Raw genomic sequence first — 18,093 nt, 5'->3', positions numbered from 1 at the left:
TTCCCGAACTGCTCCCCTACTGAAACATCGACCACCTGGCCGGGCTCATTCCCCAATACCAGGTCCAGTATGGCCCCTTCCCTAGTTGGACTATCTACATACTGTTTCAGGAAGCCCTCTTGGATGCTCCTTACAAACTCTGCCCCATCGACGCCCCTAGCACTAAGTGAGTCCCAGTCAATATAGGGGAAATTAAAATCTCTCACCACAACAACCTGTTACTTTTACACCTTGCCAAAATCTGCCTACATATCTGTTCCTTAATCTCCCATTGGCTGTTGGGCAGCTTATAGTAAACCCCCAACATTGTGACTACACCTTTCCTATTCCTGAGCTCTACCCATATTGCCTCGCTGTTTGAGCCCTCCGAGGTGTCCTCCCGGAGTACAGCTGTGATGTTCTCTTAACCTGTAGTGCAACTCCCCCACCCCTTTTACATCCCCCTCTATCCCGCCTGAAACATCTGTATCCTGGAATGTTAAGCTGCCAATCCTGTCCTTCCCTTAACCAAGTCTCTGTCATGGCAACAACATCGTAGTTCCGAATACTAATCCAAGCTCTAAGTTCATCTGCCTTACCTGTTACACTTCTTGCATTGAAACAAATGCACTTCAGTCCACCAGACCCTCTCTGATTTGCAATCCCACCCTGCCTGCTGTTTCTCTGAGTCTTACTGGCCCTACACTCTGGTTCCCCTTCAGCTAATTCACCTTTGCTTTGGTTCCCACCCCCCTGCCAAACTAGTTTAAATCCTCCCGTGTGACACTAGCAAACCTCCCGGCCAGAATATTTGTGCCCTTCCAGTTTAGATGCAACCCGTCCTTCTTGTACAGGCCCCATCTGCCCCGGAAGAGAACCCAAGGGTCCAGATATCTGAAACCCTCCCTCCTACACCAGCTGTTTAGCCACAAGTTGAGCTGCACTATCTTCCTATTCCTAGCCTCACTAGCACGTGGCACAGGGAGTAATCCTGAGATTACAAAGGTCCATTAAAGTCGGGCGGGAATCTCCGGTTTTCAGGCGAGCACAGCCGGAGAATCCTGCCCCCAATCTAAATAAAATCAATACAAAATGCTCTGACTCTTTCACGCACATGCATTTAAGAGTTCACAACATGCCTACACAAGGAAGTTACAGAGGGGAGGATAGGTTATGTAACTTAAGAGTTTTTAAAACGCCAGTTGCATATGGATTTTGTAGAAAGATGACTTGGACGATTTCAGTCTTGGCTCAGTGCTCTTTCTGGATTTTGCATTGAGATGATTTGACAAATTATTTATATCTTCATATCTGGCATCAGCAGCTGTTGGGCTGATTCATAACACACTACCTGTCACATGAGGATGGTCGAACAGGCAGGGCTCAAGAATTTGGGGTGGATGGAGAGAGAGAGGGCGAGAGTGAGAGTGAGAACAAGAGAGAGAGCAAGAGAGAGACAGAGACCATTAAAAGTCTTTCTTCTTTTGCATCTCCACTTGTGTTTTTTAGTCTGCAGAAAAGCAGCTTCTTAAAGCACAAAAGGCGATTAGTTTGTGCATCAATTGATCCCCCTCACCAATTGACTCGTTACCCAAACATGGTCAAAGCAAATTGATTCGAGGTGCAAGGTTTGGACATGATTAGATTATGACTGGAAGAGTTCCCTTCTCAAGTAGGGTCTACTGTCTAAAGTGATTACATCTAATGGCTTGTTACAAAACTAGCTGAATACAAAGGTGCTGCCCGGATGTTTTGTGAATGAGTCAAGAAATGAGCCATTCGCATTCCTCCAAAGTGAATGTCTCTGACGTGTTCTTCTAGACAGCCTGACTCTGGTTTAATGGCTTTGAAATTTGTAGGATACATTTATATAAATTTCAGCCATTGTAGCAGCTGCTGTTTCAGTCATTTTTAAAACTGGTGCTGTTCTGTCTTTGTACTTATATGGTGGCTTCAGCCCAAGAAATGAAGTCATTTTTGATATGAAACGTGAGTTTTATAAAAGTATACTGAATACCAAGAACCACAGTGGACCTGTTTAGAAGGACCTGTCCAAGTCTTTGTACAAAAGGTTTAGAAAGAAAAGAAAGTGCTTGCACATGTAGCACATTTAATAATCTCAGGACATCTCAAAGCCAATTCCAGCCAATTTTTGGAAGTTGAGGTGTAGTCAACCCATCAGCTAATTTGCACACAGCCAGGCTCAGTGAGATAAATAATCATATAAATTGATTTTTTAAATAATGTTGATTGAGGGGTAAATATTGGCCAGGCCACCGGTGTTATACTTATTCATTTGCCCTTTATGTTCAGATTCAATGGGCAGAATTTAGTGTTAAAAGTGTGGGTCCCAACAGTGGACCCAGAAGTGGGTGACATTGATTGCCACCAACAGTGGGAATGATTGGTTGAAGAAGATTATGTAGCAGGAGTGCCAGGTGCAGCCAGTTATGTGGTGGGGGTGGGCAGAACAATGCCAAGACTGATATCAATTACCCCTCAGTTCCCATTGGTGGATCCCTCCATTGGACTCAGGATACCGGAGGAAGAGGGACCCCCCCCCCCTTGCCACTGATGGGTTAACCACTAAACGTGGCCCTTGCCCTTTGCTGTTTGAATATTAGTGGAGTTGGGATGAAGCCCTCAAGTGGCCACTTAGGGGCTTCAGATGGGAAGCCCCTTCCTGACCCTTCTCCTGATCAGACTCAACTGGGGGGTAGTTGGGAAGGTGACAGGTTCTCCATCTTGCACATTCCCGCCCCATTACACTGCCTCAGGAGGACAAACGATCAAATAGATGCATAGGAATACAAAGAAAAACTGCTGGTGCATTGATTCTGTTTAAATTGTGATGGAATGACTCTTCACACAGTCCCCCTTACCATATACCAGCCCCTCCATCACCAATAACAAGCTCTTCAAAAAATTAGTTTTGACAATTCCTGCTATGCCAGAAAAAAATCTACAGCCCTCAAATTCTGTTACTGGTTATGTATTGAGAAATATAATGAAATAATCTTCTCTGAAGAAACTAATCTGTGGAGTGCTGATTGACTTGATATTACAGATGTCCTCTGTGGTGGCAAGCAAAAAATCCCTGATGTTTCCAAATCTTTTTCTTTTCATTTCATTGATTTGCTGATCACTCTGAATCCTTCAAGAATACTTGCTGAAAAATATTGAAGGTGACCAGAAGCAACCAGCGAAGAGTTCAAATATTCATATCAATGCTTCTATACATCCTTCCTTTTTACAGGAGAATTTACTATTCACGAAAAGTGCTGGAAGTACGTGCTCAGAACAGATTAAGAATACATTACTGAGGTTGGGTCACACATTATTGAATATGGTAATTTCACTTCAGGGACTGACATTGAAATAGTATCCAGACAAATCTGATCAAAGTCTTTCTCTGATAATTGGTAAAAGTTGTAAGTGAAGTTGGTTAATATGCTTTCTGTTTCATATGCTGGTTGAGTGGTCTTTTGGGGCGGCACGGTGGCACAGTGGTTAGCACTGCTGCCTCAGAGCGCCAGGGATCCGGGTTGAATTCTGGACTCGGGTCACTGTCTGTGTGGTGTTTGTATGTGCTCCCTCTGTCTGCGTGGGTTTCCTCCGGGTTCTCTGGTTTCCTCCCACACTCCAAAGATATGTGGGTTAGGTTGATTAGCCAGGCTTAATTACCCCTTAGAGTTTAGGGGGACTAGCAGGGTAAATACGTGGGGTTACGGAGATAAGGCCTGGGTGTGATTTTGGTCGATGCAGACTCGATGGGTCAAATGGCTTCCTGCTGCACTGTAGGGATTCTATGATTCTTCTATGATCTTATCTTGAGTAACTCTGGCCGAATTCTGGAGGGTTACTTCAAACTGCTTTATTTACACTCTATACATAATGAACTATGAAGTAGGTGCATCTTTCTTGAGTAGAGAATACTCAATCTGTTCAATAGAATCTCTAGCACATGGCTGTTGCTGTTAAATCATAATATATCACTAACTCATTCGCATAACTATTTATATGAACCCATTATACTACACCTCCCTTCAAGTATAATTTAGGCGCCGGAGTGTGGCAACTAGGGCATTTTCACAGTAACTTCATTGCAGTGTAAGCCTACTTGTGACACTAATAAATAAACTTGATTAACTTCATTATAACCATGTTAAGCAATGTCTGAAAATATTTACCTTGCATTTATCCTACCACCACCTTCCCTCAAAGTCCAAAAGTAAGTCATTGTGATGCCTTCACAACTCTCTCTGATCTCATTGTTGCAATTATTGACCAAGGGGTGGTGGTCTTGAACACGTTCCTTGGATGGATCAGCAGTTCACAAATTGATTGGTGTATCCTTTGGATCTTCATCCCTAAATGTGTGGCAATCAAACAAGTGTTCTCTCAGCTTTCCTGTTTCATCTGAAAGTGCCAGATGGTATTTGGACGAGGTAGGAACATGGATCTCCGTTAAGGACCATGCCTTCAGATTTGCAATCCCAAATTCAGACCTTATGACCTGGTATTAAGAGTCTTGACTATGTCTGGACTTACATCAATTCTTTGGCTTTTTCTAATAGGCTGGTCTCCATGTTCCCTACTCTTTGATGGTCAGCTGCTGTAACATCGGGCTGCAAGTTCTGTTGCAGCAGAGAGACTTGTGTCTTCAACTGTTGGCCCATAAGTAGCTCCACCAGTGAAAAGTCATGAGTTAAAGGTGTGGTTCTATAGAGCAGCAGAACGGAATTCCAGCCAGAATTATTGGTCATTAACACCTTGATGGTTTTCATGGTTCCTTCAGCCTCTCCATTAGTCTGGGGACGGAGAGCAGGACTGTAAACATGGGTGATCCATAGTTGCCTGTGAATTTTTTGAAGCATTCATTGATGAACTGTGGCTTGTTATCTGAGACAATCTCATCTGGTAACCTATGTGTGGAGAATATGTTCCGTATTACCCTTATTATTGTCTCAGCCATCATAGTGTGGAGTATGGCTGTTTCTAACCACCTGGATCACAGTCAACAGTAACAAGGTATATTTTTCCTTAAAAGTCAAAGAGGTTGAGTCCCAGTTGTTGTCAAGGTCTATCTGGGAAGCAAGAAGTGAATAAAAGTTCTATGGATGGCTGGCTATTGATTTCACAGGTGTGGACAAACAAGAGAATGTTTGCATAGCCTTTGAAATGCGTGGCCACTACATAGATTGCTGTGCAGATGCTTTACGCTTTCCCAAGTGAACCACCATGGATTCTATACAGAATGTCTCCCTCATCATCTTGGGTGTGACCAGGCAGTGGTTGAAGACCAGAAGATCATCCACCATGATATGATTTTGTTGTTCACGTTATTTTTGTAGGAGCTAATTACTCAGGCTGTATTTTAATCAACCTTCCTGGCCAAGTTTTCAGATTTGGGCATACTCCACATGCTTCTTCTGTGCTTCTCGGATCTCTTGCAGCTTCTGTGTAGAGACTGGTAGGGTATTTGTTATGATTGATGAGAATGCTTCCACCTCAGAAACAAGTACAGGTAATGGTTTGAGCCACCATAGCTCCGGATAAGGCGTCAGCTGTGACCTGCGATTTCCCTGGCATAGCTGTGCACTGGTAATGCACAAACTGAAGACTAAACCTTTGGATGCAAACCACTTCAAAGAGGGAGTGAGACCACAGACTGTCAATCAGGATTAGACATTGGAAACGTTGCAGTCAGGATCAATGGGGCAGTCAACCATGAAGGCAATTCAGAAAAAACACAGATAGCTGGAGGCTGATGGAAAGCCCTTGACCTGATAGCTGAATTTGTTTCTCAGGTACTGCAGTTGAAGTTGTTACTGATGAAAGGTTTCAAGTGCAGTGGAGAGGGTTTTAACAATTCCTGCCTGTTAGGAAGCCACAGCAACTTCAAATCAAAGCTGTGAGCAGACAATGGGGCTGAGTGCACAACTGAGCAGACTGGAACCCCCCTTCTCCCTCCTCCCCACCCCCAGGTGAAATTGACATCTCCACTCTTGATGTGGAGGTGCCCGCGTTGGACTGGGGTAAACACAGTAAGAGTTTTAACAACACCAGGTTAAAGTCCAGTAAGTGTTGGACTTTAACCTGGTGTTGTTAAAACTCTTACTGTATCTCCACTCTTGTCAGAGGACTTCAAAGCGGTGTGATTTCACCTGCAGCTTCTGACAGGAAGAAAGCAAAACCTCTGCTGCGGAATGGGGTGCTGCAATGATTTAAAATCCTGCCACGGAGATTAAAATGATCTGGCCACTTCAGAATTTCCACAGCTGACAGGCAGGAATGCAGATATTGATCACAGGGCTGCCTGAAATCAACATGCCAAGGCTGATTTGCAGGTCTGACAGGCTAGAAAGGACAATTCAGCCACGACGCCCCCATCCCGGTGGGGAGTGGTGAGGTCAACTCCTTGTCCCCATCCGAGCCCACCCAACCCCCAGGACTCTTAAGGGATCCTTCCTCTGCAGCCTAGTAGCAGCAGAGGGGCAAATGGCCACTGGCCCTACGTCCTTGAGCCACCTCGGGGCCCAAGGCACCAGGCCAGGGAGTCAGTGCCACGGTGCTGGGGGCAGTGGACTGTTGGAACTGCCAAGGTGCTTGGCCTGAAGGGAGGCTGAGTGGGGGGGTCTGAGGAGGGGGGGAGGCCTGAGTGGGGAGGTCTGAGTGTAGTGGGAGGCTGAGTTGGGTGTTTGAGGGGGAAGAGGGCTTGAGTGGGGGAGGGTGGTCTAAAGGCAAAAGGGGGCTGAGTGGGAGAACAAGTGGGATAACCTTTATGCCTAGGTGGTGAGGGGGGAGGATGCTTCTCATTACCCAAGAGGATTGGTGGTGCTTCCTCAACCCTCAGGATTCAAGTGAGGACTTGTACCAAAGGCTGTCTGGTGCAGATCCTGCTGGGGAGGTGGGTGAATAGCGAGGGCCATTTAACCCAGGCTGCAAGTCCACTAATGACATTTAAATCAGTGTATTTGCATATTAATAGGCTTTCTGGCCAGGAGCCTGATTGGTGCTGGCAGCACGGCCTGGGAGGGGCGCAAAACCCACTTTCCCACCAACATCTGATTTACCAGGTCATTGCGATTCGCAGCCGGGGCCAGCGGGCCCGGAGAATGTCCACCCCCTCCTCCCCGGAATGTGAACTTTGGTAAAGATTGAAAACTAAAAGGATCAAAGGCTGAAAAGGTAATGGCCGGAGTTTTACCGGCACGCCTGTCCCAATTCCGGGGGCGGGCGAGGCTCGGAGAACAGCATTCTCCGTTGGCCTCGGGGGGAATCGGAACGTCGGATAGACATGCCGGTAAAATCCCGTCCAATGCAATAAAACAGTAAAATAGCAAATAACAGAAACCTGAAATTCAGATACTTACTGCACACTGTTGTGTTACATTAATGGCAGAGGTTAAGAATATTTCATTTAATTCTATTATCATTGTCCAATGCACTGATAACCAATGAAAAAGATATTTCAGAGTGTGCTCATTCATTACGAAATGAACCCGCTGAAAGTTTCAGCAAGCAGTTTTATGCCCTAAACTCATTTTTGCAGTGTAAATTAATTTGTTTTCTTCTGCGGTGAACAAGAACATAGATACATCACTCCTGCCGGTAGTTTAATCTGACTTTCCAACTAAAACCCAGAGTCAATTTAAATCAAATAAGACGACTATGTGGTTAGGAGCAAATAGAAAATCAAAAAAATGATTCTACCACTAAGGTCTTCAATAGACAAGCATTTCCATTACGCTGTGCCTGATAACCACATGAAAAGCAGGTTAGAGTGTAGGGTACACAGGATCGCTGCTTTATATGGATTTTCTGTTTGTACATTAAAGCAGGGTCCTTATAAGATCAGGCAGTCTCACACTGAGCAGTCGCAGTGCATGTTTCTCTGCAAGTGATAACAGAACCTAATGTTCTGCACACCCTCGGCGTGAATGAACTGAAATGAGGTATTAGATTAGTCTGAAACCATGCTGGGCTTTCCATTCATTTCCTTGTCCATGTAGTTCAAACTCAGAGCATGCAGCGGCAAGATTGCCAATTAGAGGCTCCTGTCAAAGTGATTTTATTCAGCAACGTTTTAGATTAAAATTCAAGCTATTGGTGATCCTCAAGGTTACAGGAAGGGGCATAGTTTTTCCTTGCTTTGCTCTGAAATCTCTGGTCTACATTCCACACGAGAAGGCCAACCATGAGGACTTGGGACTTACGATCTATGCAGCACAGCGAGCCTATTCATTTTGCCAAATCCAACATCAGCTTCAAGCTTTATTTGTTCTGAATTTGGCAACACTGCTTGCATTCCGGGGCTGATTGAATTCTACTCCAGACCTTGATCTGAGGCCTAGGCTGATTTACCCTGATACTGAAAATAACATAACACCTCCAAAATTCTACAGGCCAAGTAAAAATTACGAACCAATTGCTGGTGCCATTCTACATGTGTGTGATTGGTTTGGTTGGCAGCCACAGAACCACAGCTGATTGGGCAAACAGCATGGTGAGCAACATCAATAAAAGAATCAGCCATTTTATCCCAAACTGCCGTTTCTGAACTCTCACCCTTGCTTAGATACATCAGTGATCATTTATTGACTAGAAATTCCCTTGGCCATTATGGGGGGTGATTCTCCCAGCCTGCTGTGCTGCTCTAGCAGTGCAACAGGCCGGGAGACATCAGCGGAGGACGTTTGCCGGTATTGTGGTCAGTGCGGTTTTTTTGCCATGTCCTCTGTGCAACTCCGGGGCCAGAATTTCTGGTATCATCTTTAAATATTTAAATAAATATTTCCATCCCATGAGCGGGACCGGGACTGAAGTCTCCAGGCGCGCTAGCATCTCCCCTCCCCTCCACACCGCCTCCCCCCGCCCATATATTGAATGCCGGAGCAGGCTTGAAGGGACGAGTGACCTACTCCTGTTCCTAATTTCTATATATGCCTCTAATGAGGGCAACAAGGACACCCACAGGTTCCAGGGAGCTGACATTGGAACCCAGAACTTGCATGTTTGTCAGAAATGGTTCCATGGGAATCCATGCTGATGATCCTGTGAGCTCTGTCAGTGCATAGACTTGGGCTGTTACCCTACATGGACCCAGTTATTCACACTATTGATTTGTTTCCAGCTCTGAGTTGGATTTGAATGAAAAAAAGGAAAAAAATAAAAGGACCAATAAGAAGTACCACTTCCCAAATTATTTTAATGTAAATGCAGTTAACTTATTTCCAATGTTTGATGTAATTCCCATTGATGGAATTTCATTAAGCAGGATTTTTATTTTAGCTTCCAATATGCTCTTTTCTGTTTAGACTCTTAGAGCCCGATTTTACCATTTTGATTCTAAGTGCCGAATCTGGGCATAGTAGAGATCCGACCTAGAAATCTGCGTTCAGACGCCCCCATATGCTTTCAGCATCGAGGGTGTATCTCGGTGGGGGGGGAGCAGATGGATCACTGGTGGGGGGCAGGGGGGTCCGCTGCCACTCTGCAGGCGATCGGTGGGGAGGGAGGGGGACGACAGTGTTAAATACATCGCCTATCCCCATCAATATGTGCAGTTTGAAAAAAATTTGGAAAAGCACGCCCGTGTCGGGAAAGAAAAAACAGAAAGCGGAGAGAGCAGCACCGAGGGTGTATCTCGGTGGGGGGGGGGGGGGGGGAGCAGATGGATCACTGGTGGGGGGGCAGGGGGGTCCGCTGCCACTCTGCGGGCGATCGGTGGGGAGGGAGGGGAACAACAGTGTTAAATACATCGCCCATCTCCATCAAATTAAGAAAGCATCTCCCCTATTCGTCAGCACAGAAAATACCTTCTGCATCCATCCCAACATCTCTCAATCAATCTACTTGAAAGATAATATCTAACAAACAGAACAAACATTCCCAGAGCAAGCAACTAGCGCAAAATCTCCAATGGACATAAATATGAAAATCGACCACCAATCACTGAAGTGATGGTGTATCCCTTTACAGGCCCAGCTCGGTCCTTCTCCAATGTCTCCTCTTGGAATTGTACCTGATCTTGTTGCTGGTATTCATGCGGATCCACTGTGGAATCAGCCGGTTCTGCTTCACCTTCTTAGCAAGGTATCGCTTGAGCCTGAAGGTTTTGTGGGATGGCATGGCTGCCCGTCCACTCCGGGAGGAGGGATTCGTTCCCCCGGTGGGGAGGAGGGATCACCCACAGAGTGGCAGCGGATCCCCATGCCCCCTCCACCAGAGATCCATCCGCACCCCCTCCCCACCAGTGAGCGATCGGGCCTCCCCCCTCCACCACCAGACAACAATCAGCCCTCTCGCCCCCCCAGAGATACATCTGACCCGCCTCCTTAAGGCCCTAAGGTGGGCAACTAATGCCCACTTAAGTGAACCATCCAGCCACCACTAGGATTTATACTACACTGGGAGAGGCCCACAGCAAGCAACTAGTCTGGAAAGCTTCCCTGCACAGGCTGGTGACGGGTAGGGTGGGTCCCTCCTTAAGAGGCCCCCCAACCCATTGGAGGATCCCTGGATCCCTCTCAGTGTTACCCATCCCTCACCCTCACCCAGGTACCAACCCCCCCTCCCCTGGCATTTCTATCACTGCCCGCTCTCACCGACTTTGTCAGGGCCTGCCTATATGGTCTCAGTGAGACTCCAAAATAATCTACAATCCTGATTCAACACAACTCACCTTTCAAGCTCCTTGAGGCACTGCTGGCATTACAGAATTAACTGCCAGTATCTGAACAGCTCTCTGAGATGGGACTTTCAATTGGCCATGAAATGGTGGGTGGGCTCTTCCCTGACTTTAGAGAGGGAGGGGTAAACTCCATCCCAATGTAAATGCTAGCAAGAATCAAAAAGAGAAATGGGCAAGATTCAGAATTGAACTCAGAAGCAACAGATGACCTTCCAGAGTTAGTAAGTTCCTCAGTTTGAACAGTGAAAACAAACTAATTGGGGTTGTGTTTCTAAATGTTCACAAAAAGCAGAAAAAATCCAGTTACCATCCCTACACTCAATCATCAGCAAAGTGATGAAAGATGTCATCAACAGTGCTGTCAAGCAGCACTTGCACAGCAATAATCTGCTCACTAATGTTCAGTTTGGGTTCACTCTATGTTCACTCTAAGAGATGCAGAAAAGGCAAGCAGATTGATTTAAGGTACAATTCAGCCGTGAATTGACTTTTTGATGGAACAGGCTCAAAGGGCTGAATGGCCTACTTCTTATCCTAAGTTTATATGGTTTATACAATTGAGATAGTGTTACATGTGACAATAATAAATCAAATCAAATCAAATTAAATCAAATCAAATTTGAGCTAAGGCTGCATTGAGGTCTCGAGCTGAGTGTCCTTGGCAGAACCCAAACACACAATTGAGAAAGAGGTCAGCATGCTGGACATCTCAAAGGAAATTAACACTGAACCAGTGATGAAGAGAATAATGGCACTAAAGAATAACACATCCTTGGCTCCAAATAGTTTCCATCCCAAAATAGGTGAGAACATTGCAGATGCCAGAACTATAATCTTCCAGATTTCCTCTTGATTCAGGGACCATTCCTTTAGATTAGAAAACCATACATGTCACTCCACTCTTTAGGAAAGTTGAGAGAGGAAGACTTGGTAATTATAGATCAGCTACCCTAATGTCTACTTCAGATTATAATTAAGGATGTAGTGATTGAACAACTTGCAAATCTTCAGCTGATCAGAGGGAGAGAGTAAAGGATAATTCATGCCTGATGAAGCTGACTGGATTTTTTGAAAGGTGACTGCAGTGGTGGATTGTTTATTTGCTTTATTTGAATTGTTAGGTTAATAGAAATGATAATGAAGGGAAACGTTCACTTGCCAATTGACTAGAAGTGAGAGGTGGGTGGGGCAGGGTCTTGTGGTTCTGTATCGTGTGGGTAACTGGTCTGGGTTTCCCCTCATGCTGCGGAACTTTAATTCCATAGTATGTGACTTCTGGCCCTGACAGGTTCTCCCATCCAAAATGCAGCCTGATTGATAGGCTTGACTTCCACATAGCAGGGAACGCTCTGGAGGAGGCCCCATAACCAGGAAGACCCAATCCCCAACTGGCAGATGAATACTGTGTAGCCGGAGATAGTTTGTGTGTCAGGAGAGTTCTGCTAGTGGAGGGAATTGGGGGTTGGTGGAAGCATTCCTGCTTCTCTTGGTTCACAAGGCGCACTGTGAATGTGCTTGCCTTCTCCCCTCGACTATCTTCAACATGCTGCAGCTGGCGGGATTCTCAAGGCCTAGGGAACATGGCTGGCCAAAGTTAAAGCATTAAGTCCAAATCTTCCAGCGTCATTAATATGATAAAAATGCTGGCAAACTTCCCGTGAGTATGTTGACTGCCCAGTCCCCATCTTACCTCGGTAAAGCACACATCAGGCTGGAATTGGCTTTCCAGTCATTCAGAATATTTGTAAAATCAAAATACTGTGATGCTCTAATCTGAAACAAAAACAGAGAATGCTGGAAAATCTCAGCAGGTTTTTTTTTGAATAAGTGAAGAGCTCTCAGACCATTCTGGTGGGGAATGGGGGTGTGGAGGGATAGACCTGCTGAGATTCTCCAGCATTTTCTGTTTTGATTCAGAATTTTTGCCTCTTTAACCCTCCCTCCCACAATTCCAGAAATAGGTTTGCTTGGTCTGGCAAATTCATATCTAAATATCTCCTGATTCAACATCCCGCTTACTGATCAGAATAGACTGAGTGCATAGGAGAAAAAGCCATTGCAAGAGATGTGTTAGTTACATTGCAACAGATTGGAATGGAACCATGAGTTGGTGTATCACAAAGGAAGTGACAGAGAAACCAATCATACTGGAAGTTGCATAGAGAAAGAAGTCAAAGGAACTGGAGTATGATCGCACTACTGTGGCACCAACACAGATATTGTTAAAGGCTTTGAACAGGCTTAGAATCAGTGTAAAAGGTTTAAACAGAACACAATGGTAGAGATGGTTATGGTGTTGATTGATGATGGCATGTTTGAGGACTTGAGACGAAAAGATATTTAGATATTTATACGCATCTTAGTTTGAAGTTCGGAGGTCGGGAATATAGAACATAGAACATTACAGCGCAGTACAGGCCCTTCGGCCCTTGATGTTGTGCCGACTTGTGAAACCAATCTAAAGCCCATCTAACCTACACTATTCCAATATCATCCATATGTTTATCCAATGACCATTTAAATGCCCTTAATGTTGAGGAACTTTAGTTTCCTGATTGTTGGGTCCACTCATTCATTTGAACAGACGAGGGGACAGCACTTGGTATGAGTTTACAAATTTTATTGAACAAAACGTAAAAACAATTAACATGACAGAAGTGAAAAGAAAGCAAACTTGGAGACTGGCTTCTAAGCAAGCCAGTCCCTGTACTGAACTTGAACACACGGAACTGAACCGGATCTTGAAATAACTGAACACACACACACTCTGAAACCAAAACATATTTCAACCCTTATCTCGCCACTGGAAGTATTTTTCGCAAGCTGTCTCCAACTGTAAAAAACAATCCTTGCAGCTGCGGTTATGCTGTTGTTTGCCTGCATTGTGTACCCTTCGGGAATGCAGTCAATTTCTAGCTAACCTTTAGCCTTCTGGTTCTACATGTAGTCAAGTTAGCAGTCAATTTTTCAGCTTGGCAGAATTAGTTAACCCCCTACAGTTTAGCATTTTTAAAGTTTATTTATTAGTGTCACACGTAGGCTTACATTAACACTGCAATGAAATTACTGTGAAAATCCCCTCGTCGCCACACTCCGGTGCCTGTTCGGGTACACTGAGGGAGAATTTAACATGGCCAATGCACCTAACCAGCATGACTTTCGGACTGTGGGAGGAAACCGGAGCACCCGGAGGAAACCCAAGCAGACACGGGAAGAATGTGCAGACTCCGCACAGATAGTGACCAAAATCGGGAAGTGAATCCAGGTCCCTGGCACTGGGAGGCAGCAGTGCTAACCACTGTGAGGTAGCAGTGCTAACCACTGTGCCACCGTGTCGCCCTGCAGTTGTGCATAGGCAGAAATATCTTTAAATGAAGTCTTTACATAGACTGAAGCAAACAGGACTAAGCATACACAGGATCTCTCACCGATGATCCTCAGACCTTTCCTGCATGCACTTGCTGGGAACTAGTCATACATGCACAGTTCGGTTATTCACAGTCCTCAGGCCAAGGACCAGCCCTGCATGCCTGTACAGAAGAGAGAAAGAATAATGGTGCAAAAACCAACAGCAGATGACTTGGTGCAGAGTGCCATTGTGGAGTGAGTGTCCAAGACATGTGCACACAGGAGAACTCCCAAACCAGGGAGAGGAGAGGGAAAAGTCCCAAAAGGCAGTCCCTGATAAGGAATTAAAGGCAGGGAATAGAAATAAGTCCCATTAAGCAAGCTAAAAGAAAGGAACAGAAAGCAACTTGCAAACCTTCAGCTGATCTGAATAGACTGAGTGCAAATTGAAGGAAGAGCTGCAGGGAGCAGACTTGAAGTGAAGTGGGCATGAGAGAAGGTCGGAAGATCTGAGAAGGTGGCTGAAGGTTGGTGACTCTGTGCTGCAGGCTGTTGAGGTAAAGGTACACTTTTGGAGCAGTGGTGTTCTGCTTAGCATGGCCAAAGAGCTGAAATTGTGCTTGAAAGGTGAAGTTTGAGTGTACTCAGCAATCAAGAGGCAAAGAATTTCGGAAAGGAAAACTGGAACCATGCGAGGTGGGTCATTGCTAACCCATCTGAGTGGGAGTGACTTTTGGAGAGAATTCCAAGGCAAGATTTTCAAATGTGGAGTCTGGAAACCCTCATCAGAAAGAGAAAGTTTCAGTGAGATTAGTTGGCTCACAATGTGACAAATATCTGACTGGGTTGTTGAGAAATCCATGGAATCTGTTTTGGTTGCATTTACCGTATACTGTATAGTGTTGTGGGTCTGACCACAGCTTGCCTGCTAATTCACATGGACTGTTTACGTATGCTGAATGTTACATTGTAAGATAGATATTGTAATTTTTTTTAACCTTCTGAACTTGTATAATAAAGTTTATTTATGTTAGTTCAAAACCCGTGGAATCATAGAATCACAACAATGCAGAAGGAGGTCATTCGGCTCATCAAGTCCGCACTGACCATAATCCCATCCAGGCCCTATTCCTGTAACCCCACATATTTACCCTGCCAATCCCCCTGACACTAGGGTCAATTTAGAATGGCCAATCAACCTAACTCGCACATCTTTGGAGTGTGGGAGGAAACTGGAGCACCCGGAGGAAACCCACGCAGACACGGGGAGAATGTGCAAACTTCACACAGACAGTGACCCAAGGCCGAAATTGAGCCCATGTCCCTGGCACTGTGAGGCAGCAGTGCTAACCAGTGTGCTACCTTAAGCCTACTGCACCTAGTATTCCCAGGCGGTCTCCCATCCAAGTACTAACCAGGCCTGAGTCTGCTTAGCTTCCGAGGTCAGATGAGATTGGGCATTTTCAGGCCAGGTTTTATTCACTTAATAAGCACTTTGAATCTCAAACTTTATCTATTTTAGGCGAAACATTACTGGTTCCCAACTGGATCTCCCACCATGACATAGGGTCTGACAAGGATCATAACAATATCAATTGGAGGAAGGGCTTTTAAACGGTGGGAATTGAGAGAGGGAGAATTTATGGGGACGTGACAACCATTGTGATTTCTAGACAGAGAACAGATAGAAGAGAGTTAGGATAAGGAGCAAAAGGAGATAAGAGAAAAGCACTCTAATAATTGTGGAGAAAGTGAAAATAACGAAAATTGGAGACATAGAAAGCATGAGCACAGAGAATAAATATGTCCACACGATTTGATGTTGAAGTTGAATTGCCCCTACGAAATAAAACCTTACTTCAGGAAGTGCAATAGGAAATAACAAGGAATTGATGTCTGTATTCATGCAATAAATTTCTCAATCTTTACAAGCTATCAATAACTGAAACGAAGGAATAGGAGAAAGTCAGTAGTGCAGTTTCCATTATTGTGAAAAGACAAAAGAAATGTAAAAATCTAATGACAAGTAGCTGGACAAAACTGCATTGAAAGGCTTTCTCATTGCTTTGTTCCCTTGAAAGAAATGTTGCCATTGCAGCTTTAGGTTTAAATTTGTTATTCAGATAACAAATAAAACAGTAAGACCTTGCTGCAAGATATATCCTCTCCCAACACCAATAATCTTACATTCTTTCCATCAAGGCAGGAGATCGGAGGTTGCTTTCGCATCCTCCGACAATGCTGAATCAGCTCCACTTTTCATTTTCAAATAATAGCTGGAGTCTGCAACAAATATTATGCATCAAACAAAGCCAGCTTTCAAAATCAATGGGCACCCAAGCAATAAATATCTCATTTACACCAATAATCAATAGTAAAATCTAAAATAAAAGCAAAAGTACTGATCTATCATGACACTGGTGGCAAAACACTGTTATTCTCTCTGATTACTTTGTTACTGTATTTTCAACTCAAAGGAAAACTGGTCAAGTGAAATGGCTTTGAACAATTCATTATAGCAATTTCCACTGACTTTTTTCATTGTTAATCCTGGGGAAACACTTCAACCTTCATCATTGTGCACAGTAAGAAGTTTCACAACACCAGGTTAAAGTCCAACAGGTTTATTTGGAATCACGAGCTTTCGGAGCGCTGTTCCTTCATCAGATGAGTGAGGAAGGAGCAGCGCTCCGAAAGCTCGTGATTCCAGATAAAACTATTGGACTTTAACCTGGTGTTGTGAGACTTCTTACTGTGCCCACCCCAGTCCAATACCGGCATCTCCACATCACGTTCATCATTGTGGACGTGGGCTCTACCGAATTTGAAAATGGATTTAGTAATTTAGCATTCAAGTCACTCATGATGAACAAAATGGCACGTGAAATTAAGGAAAATGTGTCGACATGGAGAGAAAAATACTTGGAGGACAACAGTCAAAGGACAATTCTTGGAATGGAAAAAGATAGTGAGTGATGCCCTATATATTGAGGTTACCCTTACTATATACCTCAAGAATTGAAAGAATAGCATTAAGATTTGATGACAATGCCAGTTTTTTTATTTGGGGGAGGTGGGGAATACAGCAAGTTATGATGATGGTTGCGAAAGACTGAAAAGGTAAATAGATAGGCTAGCAATGTGGGAAGATAGGTGGCAGATGCAGTACAAGCAAAAAAATATGAAGCAATAAAGTTTGGAATAATGAGATAAATTACTTTAAATAGTAAGATTTTAAATCAAGCTCTGGAACTTTGATGTGTACAAAACAGGCCATTAAGCACCAGAAATATTGGAATTGTAGATTTTTCTCTTCAGGTGCTTGTCTAATTCCCTTTTGAAAGCCATGATTGTATCTGCCTCCATCATACTCCTAGGTAGTGTATTCCAGATCGTAATCACTCACTACATCAAAGATTTTTCCTCATGTCATTGTTTCTCTTGCCAATCACCTTAAATTACTGCATGCTGGTTCTCAACCCTTCTGCCACCCTCTCTCTATCAACTCTCATCATGATACCTTATGATTTTGAACACCTCTATCAAAGAGGGCCTGGGTAAGATACACCGTCAGAGAGTCAGTGCAGACTCGATGGGACTAATGGTCTACTGCTGCACTGTAGGCATTCTATGATTCTATGAAAGCCCTGCTTGTATAAGATCTCAGTTAGAACACAACCGTTATTGATTTTTTTCAGCACTCTGTGATAGAAAGATATCAAAACAACCAAAAAGGTGAAAGTTTGATTCATTCGGATCCAAAAGTGAAAGGTCATATTTATGCAAAGAGACTGGCAATGCAAGTGTATTTTCACTATTGCTGAAATTTTTTATTTGTGACGGAGGTCTTTATGATTGTCAAGAATTACAATAACATAAATTCTGATGCAAAGCTATTGGGGGAGGTGAGAAAATGCATTTATGGAGAGGGTGGTTAGAATGCAGAATTCTCTGCCACAATAAAATGTTGAAGCAGGTGCATAAATTCTTTGAAAGGGGAATTTGATAGCTGCTTTGAAAAAAAAAATCGGTAAGGGTATCATAGAATCATACAATGCGGAAGTAGGCCA

At 44.2% G+C, this 18,093-nt stretch overlaps 2 protein-coding genes across 2 annotated transcripts in view; both read right to left on the bottom strand.

Moving 5' to 3' along the window:
- samd10a (sterile alpha motif domain containing 10a) overlaps positions 1-18,093 on the bottom strand; it is an 80,965-nt gene that overhangs the window by 39,570 nt on the left and 23,302 nt on the right. The gene's annotated exons all lie outside the window — the stretch shown is intronic.
- Positions 9,958-10,113, bottom strand: LOC144508308 (large ribosomal subunit protein eL39-like). Its single transcript, XM_078236133.1, has one exon. It carries the CDS (start codon positions 10,111-10,113, stop codon positions 9,958-9,960), a length of 156 nt encoding a protein of 51 aa, XP_078092259.1.

This window comes from Mustelus asterias, chromosome 20 (assembly GCF_964213995.1).
Source record: "Mustelus asterias chromosome 20, sMusAst1.hap1.1, whole genome shotgun sequence".
Classification (NCBI taxonomy): domain Eukaryota; kingdom Metazoa; phylum Chordata; class Chondrichthyes; order Carcharhiniformes; family Triakidae; genus Mustelus; species Mustelus asterias.
The sequence above is the reverse complement of the archived record's forward strand: the minus strand, read 5'-3'. Positions and strand labels throughout refer to the sequence as shown.